The sequence below is a fragment of the Saccostrea echinata genome, unplaced genomic scaffold, assembly GCF_033153115.1.
Source record: "Saccostrea echinata isolate AGI-Se365-2 ecotype Australia unplaced genomic scaffold, CSIRO_AGI_Sech_v1 ptg000025l, whole genome shotgun sequence".
Taxonomy (NCBI): domain Eukaryota; kingdom Metazoa; phylum Mollusca; class Bivalvia; order Ostreida; family Ostreidae; genus Saccostrea; species Saccostrea echinata.
Genome location: NW_026889774.1, coordinates 24,730,704 through 24,741,562, shown reverse-complemented (window position 1 = coordinate 24,741,562; position 10,859 = coordinate 24,730,704). Strand labels below are relative to the sequence as shown.

The 10,859-nt window shown below is 31.3% G+C and overlaps 1 protein-coding gene across 1 annotated transcript; it reads right to left on the bottom strand.

The window, feature by feature from the left end:
* Positions 1–873: 873 nt before the first annotated feature.
* LOC133192765 (uncharacterized) lies at positions 874–10,589 on the bottom strand. Its single transcript, XM_061328775.1, has 22 exons — positions 10,520–10,589; positions 7,381–7,444; positions 7,171–7,266; positions 6,311–6,391; positions 6,125–6,187; positions 5,762–5,872; positions 5,485–5,562; positions 5,271–5,284; positions 5,053–5,101; positions 4,814–4,921; positions 4,525–4,605; positions 4,262–4,315; positions 3,653–3,763; positions 3,143–3,220; positions 2,997–3,010; positions 2,633–2,678; positions 2,428–2,532; positions 2,064–2,138; positions 1,845–1,898; positions 1,593–1,700; positions 1,250–1,327; positions 874–1,110 (listed from the first exon to the last, which is right to left on the bottom strand). Exons 1-22 carry the CDS (start codon positions 10,577–10,579, stop codon positions 1,028–1,030), a joined length of 1,611 nt encoding a protein of 536 aa, XP_061184759.1. The 5' UTR covers positions 10,580–10,589; the 3' UTR covers positions 874–1,027.
* Between the last annotated feature and the right edge of the window lie 270 nt (positions 10,590–10,859).

The window sequence follows — 10,859 nt, the reverse complement described above, 5'->3', positions numbered from 1 at the left end:
CCTTTTTTGTTAACATGGGGATTTATGATTGCAACGACTGCAGAATAAAAATTACATTGCCTAATGGCTTACACATGTTACGTATTTTTCTGCAATGTCGCAACCGTAAATCCCCACATTAACAAAGAATGCATTTTATTGCTAAAAAACGCATCGCTTAAGTTACAATGCCATGGTCGAGGGCATTTCTGGTAACGATAGTTTACCTCATCCTGATTTTAGTACAGATGTGTGACGTTAGAAGAAAATAATAGCCTTAACAGAGGTTTTTGTGTTTACAAAGGTCAACATTTAAGTTAAAGGTCAGCCGGGTAATTGGGGGTAAAAACATCTCGTCGTGATTTACTGTATGAAACTTTTAGATCATATTCTGCTTCTGTAAAATTACACCTTAATCATTAATTGCCATGTTGAGGTTGAGTTAAGCTTGGTGTGATGCAATGTTTCTTCAGAGAAAATTATTATGCAACTTGAAGATTGTACGTTTATACATGTAAGTAATCATTTACATCTTTGTGATTAAGCACAGCGTATTTTTGCAAAGAATAGAAGTAGGTTTAATTAAAGTGTTTACTTAACTACGAAAGAAAGAAAAACGGTCTAGGAGAAAAAAATATACTGGCATTTCTTGAGGATGTCAAGGTCGACCCTGGTGATTTGAAACATATCTTGATTTATATATTAAATATGTTTTATTCTGTACCAAGGTCAAGCCAATATTGTTAACTTGATGAAGGACAACCATATTCGATCCATAATTTATCTTCGCAATACAGATTAAAATCGTTTATATTTTTCCAGTCTCTGTATAAAACAGACATACATGTATTCAATTTTAAACTGAATAAACCACTAATGACAATAAATACTAGGTTTTGAAATGTCAATGAAATTTATTTATGCGACAATAAAATTCAAGTTGAGCCATGAGGTAGGTGTGACAATCTATGGGCATTTACAATAAGGAAATAACTTTTTTCAGTTCGGGTTCGTGGTCTGGCATTCCTGGTATGAACAAGTTGTTAGTTTACTTCTGCAAAATTCTTCTCAGGAGATCAACAAGTTCTCTTTTCTTATCATCTGCTTCCTTGTGCTCACTTTCACAGCCAGCTACAAAAAACAACACAGTAGAAAAAAATGTACAATTTCACTGATTTTAAAAACATATCATTTGAAGAAATCTTTCTTTAGGACACTGAAATAGTTGAATATTTTACACCAGAAAGAAAATTTATTTATTCAAAATTACCTATAACGTCTTTCACAATAGCATCTGCTTTGGCAATATTTAGAACTGATCCCTTTGTAAACATGGCGATCTCAACGACTGAAATAAGAAAAAATAACAATGATGATTCGGCATTTATTCTGTAATTACATGCTGTTTTACTTCAATTGAATGACATCGAATTCCAAAAAAGACCCATTATTGCTTTTTTTAATTAATTATTTCAGTTTTCTTGTGACTAAAGTGACATTTAAGACTATATTGAGTTGAACGTCTTTATTTAACCTTTATATACATATTATAAAGATTGCCTCTTTTTTTAAAGATTTAATTCAGATTATTTATTATAAAACAAACTCCTTACTGTCTGCGTTTGATCTCATTTCTTTGATTACACTGTCAACAGTTTCTTTAATACAAGTTCCAATTCTGATGGCTCTTTTTTCACACCCAACCAAAGCGAGAACTTCATCTGCAAAATATTTATACCTCTTAGGAAATATTTAAACTTTATTAAAAATATTCACATTCATGTTTTTTTTTTTGCTAAATAAGGTACAGTTTCCGAGTCTTTTTAGTAGTAAACAACGGGTAATCACTTTTCTATACTACTTACCCTTTGTGCATCCAGATGCAATTGGAAGAACAGATGGTGTGATGGACTGCCCACCTTAAAGTTAATTATTTTCTTATTATTTCGATTTAATGAAGTACATGTAATTGCAAGGTGCTGAATGCATCAAAAAATAAAATACACAGTGAATTCGGGAGAATACTCTTATTATGTTACATATAATTCCTGACATTGAATATCTTGACCAGTGTGCAATCTTACCTTTTTCTTCGTGAAGTTCAGCAAGCTTGACAGCAGCATCGAGGTGTTTTAGAGCTAATTCGAAGTCACCGCCCTCTTTTGAAAAAAATTAAATTAATCCTACATAATACATTGTAACATTCCAACATAAACAATCCTATCATTGGGAGGGGGTGTGTGAATGAATTATGTACATACATGTACATTAAACTCAACATATTCATACTTGCAGTACTTAAATCACATTTCTTTGCAAGAACTTAATATACTCGGAATTTAACTTTGTCCTGCATGGTGCGAAAATAAACTTCTCTTAACTCCAATTATTTATGATATAGGTGAGTACTTAAATTTGTTGCTGGGGAATTAAATAAGGAACACTTACTTCCCCCCAGAAGTGCGGCCAGGTTATCACGGATTTTCACCATATCGTCGTGAATTCTCATTCCCAACTGCTTAAACTTTTCCATATTTGCTGGGTCTTTTAGTTCTGGAGAGAATGTAATATACAGATTTTAGAATACTTGTAAATGTGTTAGTAGAAGCAATTAAAAAATTGACGATTTATAAAATTTGTATATCTTTCGTACCTTCTTCAGTTATCATCCAAGCCCTTTCCCAGTGTTGAATATCCAACTGTATAAAGAGTGGTATTTCAATGGTTATTTTAAAGTGTGAAGTATAATAATTGCAAAGATAGTGTGATCTGTCAACATCCCGAAGTATATAAGAATAACATATCTTTTAGAAATATTTATTACATTAAAGCTTTTCCATACATTTGTGTAACTTGTGTAACCTATATTTTTCTTATTTAATAAATTGTAAAAATCACACATACAAACACACACACACGTGTGTGCCCGAGTCGATAAAAACATGTTAAATCAGGAACTGTATCAGTACAACTAATTCACATGTGACAAATTCAAAATTGAAGTTTTCAATACTCACCTGTGAACAGGAACCTAAAAATAAAATAAAATAAAATGCTAATCCGCATATAAACAGTAAATTTATGTGTTTTGATTCGAAGTGATATAAAAAATTATTTCAGTTAATTTAAATTTTTCAAAAATTTGATTTCATTCTTTACTTACTCGCAATCTCCTGCAGGAGTTTTGGAACTTTGGCAACATTCATAACCACTCCCTTCATGTATTTAGCAAGTGCAACATCTAAAATGTTAAATTGAGGACGATTCAATTTCGCTATCTGAACATGAAATCCAGTGTTTATGTTATCAACTGACAGACAAAACAGATCAAAAGAAATTAGTTCTATATTTCGTTAATAACATAAGAAATAAAATTCAATGTATGCATTTTTGTTTATATAATAATCTTCGAAATGTTGGTCTATACTTGGTTATTCGTTAAAATTTCTACAATTTTTACATGCGTCATATGGACATTAAATCAATGGAGCTTGTATACAAATGTTCAAAAGCTCATTATTTTCCTTACAGATAGATACATTCTTATAATTTCAGAATGTACAATCTCTATTGTTATTTTCCTTACAGATAGGTACATTTTGTAATTTCAGAATATACAATCTCTATTGTTATTTTCCTTATAGATAGATACATTTTTTATTTCAGAACATACAATCTCTATTGTTATTTTCCATCCTGTTAATCAATCTGTCCACGGCTCTTCTCATGCAGGTTCCCACCCGGAAGTATTTTTCGCCACAGTTATCCAGACTGTTAATTTCATCTACAGCGTAAATAATGCCATTTAAAACTCAGATATATATGTGAATTTTTTTTATTCATTCAAGAATTTTCTTATTCTTAGAGGCTATATATTGCTCCAGTTACATTTTATTAAATATTCAAATTTTGGTGCGTAGAGACTATACAAATTTATGTTAAACGCGATCTAAAAATTATTATAGCATATGAACTCACCAAAAGTACTATATATCCAAACATAGCCAATAAAACAATTTCGTGAGATTTTCTAATTTAAGAGTTCCAATTTCATTTAGACGGTTTTAGCGAAAGATACTCAGATTCGAATTGTCATATCATGATACAACCAGAAACACGTACTAAAATTCAATTTTGAAATACCCGATAGCATGACGAAGATTGTGTTCCAAGTGACCAAAAAAATCAACACTAGGGACATGTGTAATCAATAAAACGATACCTTTAGGACGGATAAAAATTTATTTAAAACTCATTATTATACATTAAGCCTTTCTCTTACCATTTGTACAATCAGCGTCGATGGGAACTTTGTCTGGTTGAATAGTATCAGCGCCTAAAACAGTTAAGAATGAAATTCCGTATAATAACAACTCATCTCGCCACAAATTATAATTTTCACCATATAGCATTAATGTCTTTATTACTCTCAGATTAAGATATAAAAGTCGATTTCAAGAATTTTTTTCCGAGAATTACGAAAAGATAGAATTGTAAAATTTTTTAAAACAATGTTATTTCAATAAATAATATGAAAGAACTTACCCTGCCTCTCGTGAAACTCGGCCAAAGCCACGGCAGCCGCAAGATGTTGCTCAGCCTTTTTAAACTCGTGTTCAGTTCCCTCTACAATATAATTTACAGGTAGTGAGGTTTCTTCATACATTCCTTTACCAAGAACATTGTTTTGGGTCTAAGGATTTACACGATAACAATTAAATACTTTATATGAGCATTTTTAATTTATGCATGTAATTAATTGCAAGTATCTAAACAATCTTATATCCTTGTTATTACATAAACCTAACTATATTTTTAAGTTCCTCGGACGTACTTCCGCTTAAAAGAATGTCCAGGTTATCTCTTATGTCTTTAACGTCGTTGTAAATTTTCATCCCCAGGTCCTTGAGCTTCGTCTCGGCTTCGTCTGAGTTGCTCAAATCTACAAGATTGCTGTATCTGTAGTTTGGGGATTATTTTTTAATTGAAGCCAAATGAACACTGACACTGATTTTTTTTTTTATGATTTAGGAAACTAAATTTTCTCTTATTACAAAATAATTTGTAAAATACCGGCTTCAGTCAATTTCCATGCTTCTTTCCAGTGTTCCGGGGTGAGAGGCTACATAAAAAAAAAATACATAATAGTTTTGGGAATGCATGAATATTCATACAATGTCCTTTTTTCTTTTCTAGAGCACGTCTTTTTTATGCATGCATAAGCTTAATTAAGAAATTTTATTTCACACCTCTAGGGGAAAATATTCAATACATTTGTTATTGTTGCTTACCTTGGAACAATGTCCTGTAATTCAACAAAAAAGATAGTTGTTATAAGTCTAAAGGTCTGTCATAAATTTATTAAATATTACCTCTATACTGAACAATAAACAGTTTCTTTCAGAAAATGAACAATAGTATATTTTTTTCTTTCTTTTTTCCGTTGATTCAGTTAAAATGTAAGGAGATATATAATTTTTTTCATAATTTTGTGAAATGACTTACTAAACAACATTTTAATGCCTTCGAGTTCTGCGACAATTTTATTAATAAATGATTTCATTTCACCAACTCTGTCTTCAACTGCAATTAAACTCAAAATTAATTCCTACTGGAAACAATATTTTTTTATATACATGTATGATTGTGTTATCTTGCTGTAAAATCTAATTGGAGATCTACTTATAATATTACATGCTGAATAAAAAACAGGGACAGACAGACTACTTGGTTAAGAATGCGCATACGGCATATTAACCATAATTAATGAGTCAAGTCTTACAGGAAATAGCTTTATCTGACAGGGTGGCAACCATGGCCTTTCCTCCTCCCTGGATGCACTCTAAAACACGTTTGACCATTGCATCACACTCCCCAAGAGCCTCGACATCAGCTAAAAAGAGAAGTGAAAGTTAAGTCTTAGTTTAAGACATGATTGTAAAATTACCAGATTTTCTTGTTCCGAAGTGTGGTTAGAAGATCCTTTCATTAACAAGAATTCAAAGACAGATCACTCATCAGTAGACAAAATGAACAAATGATAAAATATTTGTCTTTTTTTTACAGTTGAAAGTTCATTGCTTGAAATCTTTTAAGTCTTGCTTCCAAAGGACAAATGGATCTTGTAATTTTTAGTAATATTTACCCCTGGTACATCTGGCGGGGATTGTAACTGGTTTTGGTGCAATCATGACGTGTCCATTTTCGGCTAAAAAAGATAAAAAAAAATCGATATTTTCTTTCACAGGGAAAAGTTGTGTACTCTGCCAAATTCAAAATCATAAAGCAATCAAACTGTCTGTGTCTTCAATATAGATGAATTGATGCATACCCTTTTCCTCGTGCATCTTTACAAGAAGTAGAGCTCCTGACAGCATATTAACAATGTCATATTTGTTCTGTTCAACATTTTCTGAAAATAAAAAACATAAATCAAATTAGTAATACGCATGGCTGAGTTTAGATTATTGCGACACTGAAATGCTAGACTTTTGAGGTAGATTTTCAGATTTACAAAAACCGGCAGGGATAGAAACTCCCTAAAATTACAACTCGCAAATAATTGCGAGTACCAAGAAAGTGAATTTTATAAGACTACTCGCAATTTTCATATAAAGTTAAATTTATATAAATTAAATACATGTAACTTAAGGAAAAAGTAACTACTGTACAATACACAAAATACAACTACAGTGTGCCTTTTTTTAAATTACTGATTTAAATCAAAAGCGTTGTGTTCTGTCATATTATATAATTTTGCTACAGTTTCAATGCAAAAAAATCAACTCGCAAGTTTTTGCGAGTTACCTAATTTTTAACTCGCAATTTGGGAATTCTAACTCGCGTTCTGCGAATTGTATATAGAGAATTTCGAACCCTGGGTTAAACCAAAAACAAAAAAACAAAAACCCAAAAAAACAAACAAACGAAACAAAACAAAAACAACAACAACAAAAGAATCTTATCGAGCGTTTTGTGAACATCTTATCGCCATTGAGCGTTTTTTAAACTTCTTACCACGACTGAGCGTTTTGTAAACCTTTTTCCGCAACTGAGCGTTTTGTAAACATCTTACCGAGTTTGAGTGTTTTGTAAACATTTTACCGCAACTGAACGTTTTGTAAACATTTTACCGAGTTAGAGCGTTTTGTGAACATTTTACCGCAACTGAGCGATTTGTAAACATCTTACCGCCATTGATCGCTTTTTCCACCACAGACAGGAAGTGTCCCATATCGCCAACAATGTTGTCCAACATGTTTTCCTTTTCGACATCCGTATAGTCGTCTACAAATTAGATCAAATGTGTTTTACAACAATGATATTAAAAAAAAATTGAATAAGTTTTAGTTTCTTATGTGTTTGATGTTATTTCTGCATTGCTAGGAAAAGTGGTCTTACTTTTAGCGCCCGCTAGAAACACCGATTCCCAGTGGTTGCTGTCGTCTCCATCATCGTCCCGTTTCTGGAAAACAGACATGAAATATGATTAAGTATTAGGATATTGTTGGACCATAAACACATGATTTCTGTGGGAAAAGGGGATAGGTGTCACCGAGAAAATTTTCCCCTTAGAAAAAAATCCCCCTGGAAATTTACTATAACGGAAACCCCATAGGGGAAGATAGACTATCTAGTATTTGTTTGGCAATGAAAACCTTCCCATCTAACCGAAATGAGTTTGTATCTTATGTACATGTATTTCATGCGGAATACATTCTATCATGGTAAATGTTCATCTATGTGTTTAATAAGTATTGATAGTTTTATCACTGTGAAATTATCACGTATGTTTAACACATTACTAACAAATCTTTTCAAGACCACCACAATTATTTCATTTCTCGATAAATAGTGAGAAAATTTTGAAGCTTTGAAAACAATTCATATTTGCACTGGCTTCAGTAAATATTATAAAATTCTTAATCGACTGTGCATCTAGAGGCTTCTTTTACTATAATTCCATTTTTAGGTATGCAGATCGACGTAACTCATATTACAGAATTTGTCATTTCATGCATCTAAAAATTCTAAATCGACTGTGCATCTAGAGGATTCTTTTACCATAATTCCATTTTTAGGTATGCAGATCGACGTAAATCATATTACAGAATTAGTCATTTCATGCATCTAAAAATATGATTCTAGGTAGTAGGTACATGGTATTTGGAAATCTTAGGGACGGTCTTATAAAAAAAAATTGCATTTGCACCTTATAAAACTGATAAAGTACAGACAAAATTTCATTTTTAGAGAAACTGAATCTCCTTCAATTTTGCCTTAAATACCAGTGCTTATTATATTTAAATAAATTTTGAAGTGATCTGTGATATCTTGAAATTACACCACATGATTTTTACACTATGTATTATACGACAATTGAAATTAATAGAAGAACTAAAATATCGCACAATATAAAAATTTGCATTTTTTTCCGAATGCCTATTGTTTTTTTTTTATCGTTAAATATACATGTCGATATATTTTCAAATAGTAAATGCATAATTGGTTCTATTATCCACGTGTCTTGGAAATATATTTTTGAGATTTAATAATTTTTTCCTATATGATATGATTAATTATAATGATGAACTTCAAAGAATGCACTTCACTTTGTGAATTCAGTGACATTTTTGTGAACATTTCCAATTACTTTACTGTTGATTTTCAGAACTGGGGAACGAACTACCTTAAACTAAAAAATAACTTGAAATAAGTTTTAAAGAGCTGACCGACTAATGATCAGAAGTTTTTAATCAGTGCACATGTTTAATTCTGTTCGTGAAGATGTTTCCACAACAAAATATTGTGATATATTTAAATTATTATGTGAGAACTGAGAGATTCAAATCAACAATTAAGTAAACGGCTTAATGGCTGGTCATGTTTATTTCGCCGATTATTAGATAACTTGTCATCATTTGTTTGTTGTTTTCTCTCTTTCTCGATCGAAAAGTAAGACTTTGACCGTTGCCATTTTGTTTTGGACGCAACATGATGCAATATTCCTTCAGTGACGTAAATAGGATTTGTAGTTAAAAAAAAAAATCTTTTAAAGGTCTTTACTCTTTTCCTGTTTTATAAAGAAAACGTTCCGTTTTAGGGTTATAAGAATTGTTTACTGCATATTTGTAGCTAAGCTGGTCTGAAAAAATTGGAATGGTAAAAATTTGGAGAAAGAAATCCAAAACTCAGGACACCTTTTTGCGCAATAAATATACATTTTTTCTCCACAATGAGTGACACTGTATAGCTTTCCGGTCTATCAATATTTGCAGTTGTGCGGCTAGAGAATGGTTATCTATTGGATTTGTTATTATTACGATCGTTTAAAAGTCGTTAATTTATAAGATGCTATCATATTACACAGGCTTTATTATGCTTTTTATTTTCAAATTCGCAGTGAAATAGGCTCAACAAGTTTTCCTAAAATAATTTCTAGGATACTAATACACGTCTGCATTTTTAAAGCATTATGCGAGTTATCACATTGGGGGGGGGGGGGGGGGGGGCACAGCAAGATTCAATATTTCATCAGTGACGTAAAGTTTTGAAATTAATTCAATTTTCTTTACCTGTTTTATAAAGAAAAGGCTTAGTTTTGTTGTATGAGATTGGTTTTCTACCGACCTTGTTAATTCTATTGTCGTTTTAAAGATCTTAATCATAGATGCCATCAAATTACACATCGGGTTATTTAAAGCTACGGTTTGCATATAGTGATTCGTAAGCGATTATCAAAATTCTCTTACATAGTTTTCCGAAAAATATTTCTCTTAGATATTTGCACATCCCCCTAAATACTCCTTCGCCTATAATTGCCAGCTGGTAGCTTTAACATCATTTTTTTGCAAAAGATACATCAATATATATATATATATATATATATATATATATATATATATATATATATATATATATATATATATATATATGTATCGAAACGTACCTATGTACGCATATTTACGTATGCATAATATACAAAAGAAATATGTCCCGATTAATTTTGCACTATAATTCTAATTTTGATTTATTTTGGTTTATGTTGTCTCTGAATAATAGATTTTATATAATGTTTGTTATTTATAGATAGGAACCAACATTTTCCCGTGCAATCTTAGCAATATATTGACCGCCAACTCCATGTTGTGTGAAGCGGTGCGTCGCTCGACATTTGGAAAATACCTATTGATACTGCACTTTGTCAAGCGAAAAAAAAATAATCAAGTTATTGTTGTTATCAACAACATCACCATGGATAACTTTTAATTTTGCTTCTTAACACATTTTAAAATATAAAAAAAAATAAAACGCGCACATAAATGGCCAATATAATGAAGCAATAAGATAAAGAAGTTCATTTGTATACTTGTTGGAAATTTAAGATTCTACAAGTTCATAAATGGTTTAAATAACTAAACAATAAAATAAAAGATTTACAAAATTGGTGACCATGGTACTTATTGGAATTTAAAAAAAATGCATTCCCCAATTAAGATGCATACACCAATTAAAATTAAATTTACCCCTGCGGTATTACCTTTAGAGTGCGGGCCGCACTAAGGGCTAGAATACCCAAAAATATCCAAGCTGCACGCATCGTCGTCTTCAGTCTCCTGACAATCTGTACGATGGACAGAATTCCCCGGTGTATATATATGTACACCTTTCTTTATTTCGAAATACTTTTCCATGGATGGATGCTTGTCTCCAGATTTTGCAATGGTTAAATTACGTTAGCAAAATAAGATAAATAAATAAGACTTGAGATAAATTATAACATTTTTAGGCTATTTAAGGTTTGCTTACACGCCTTTTCATGAAACCAAAATCACATTTCAGTTTGTTGAACCTGTTTTTCAATTAGAGTACAATAGGAT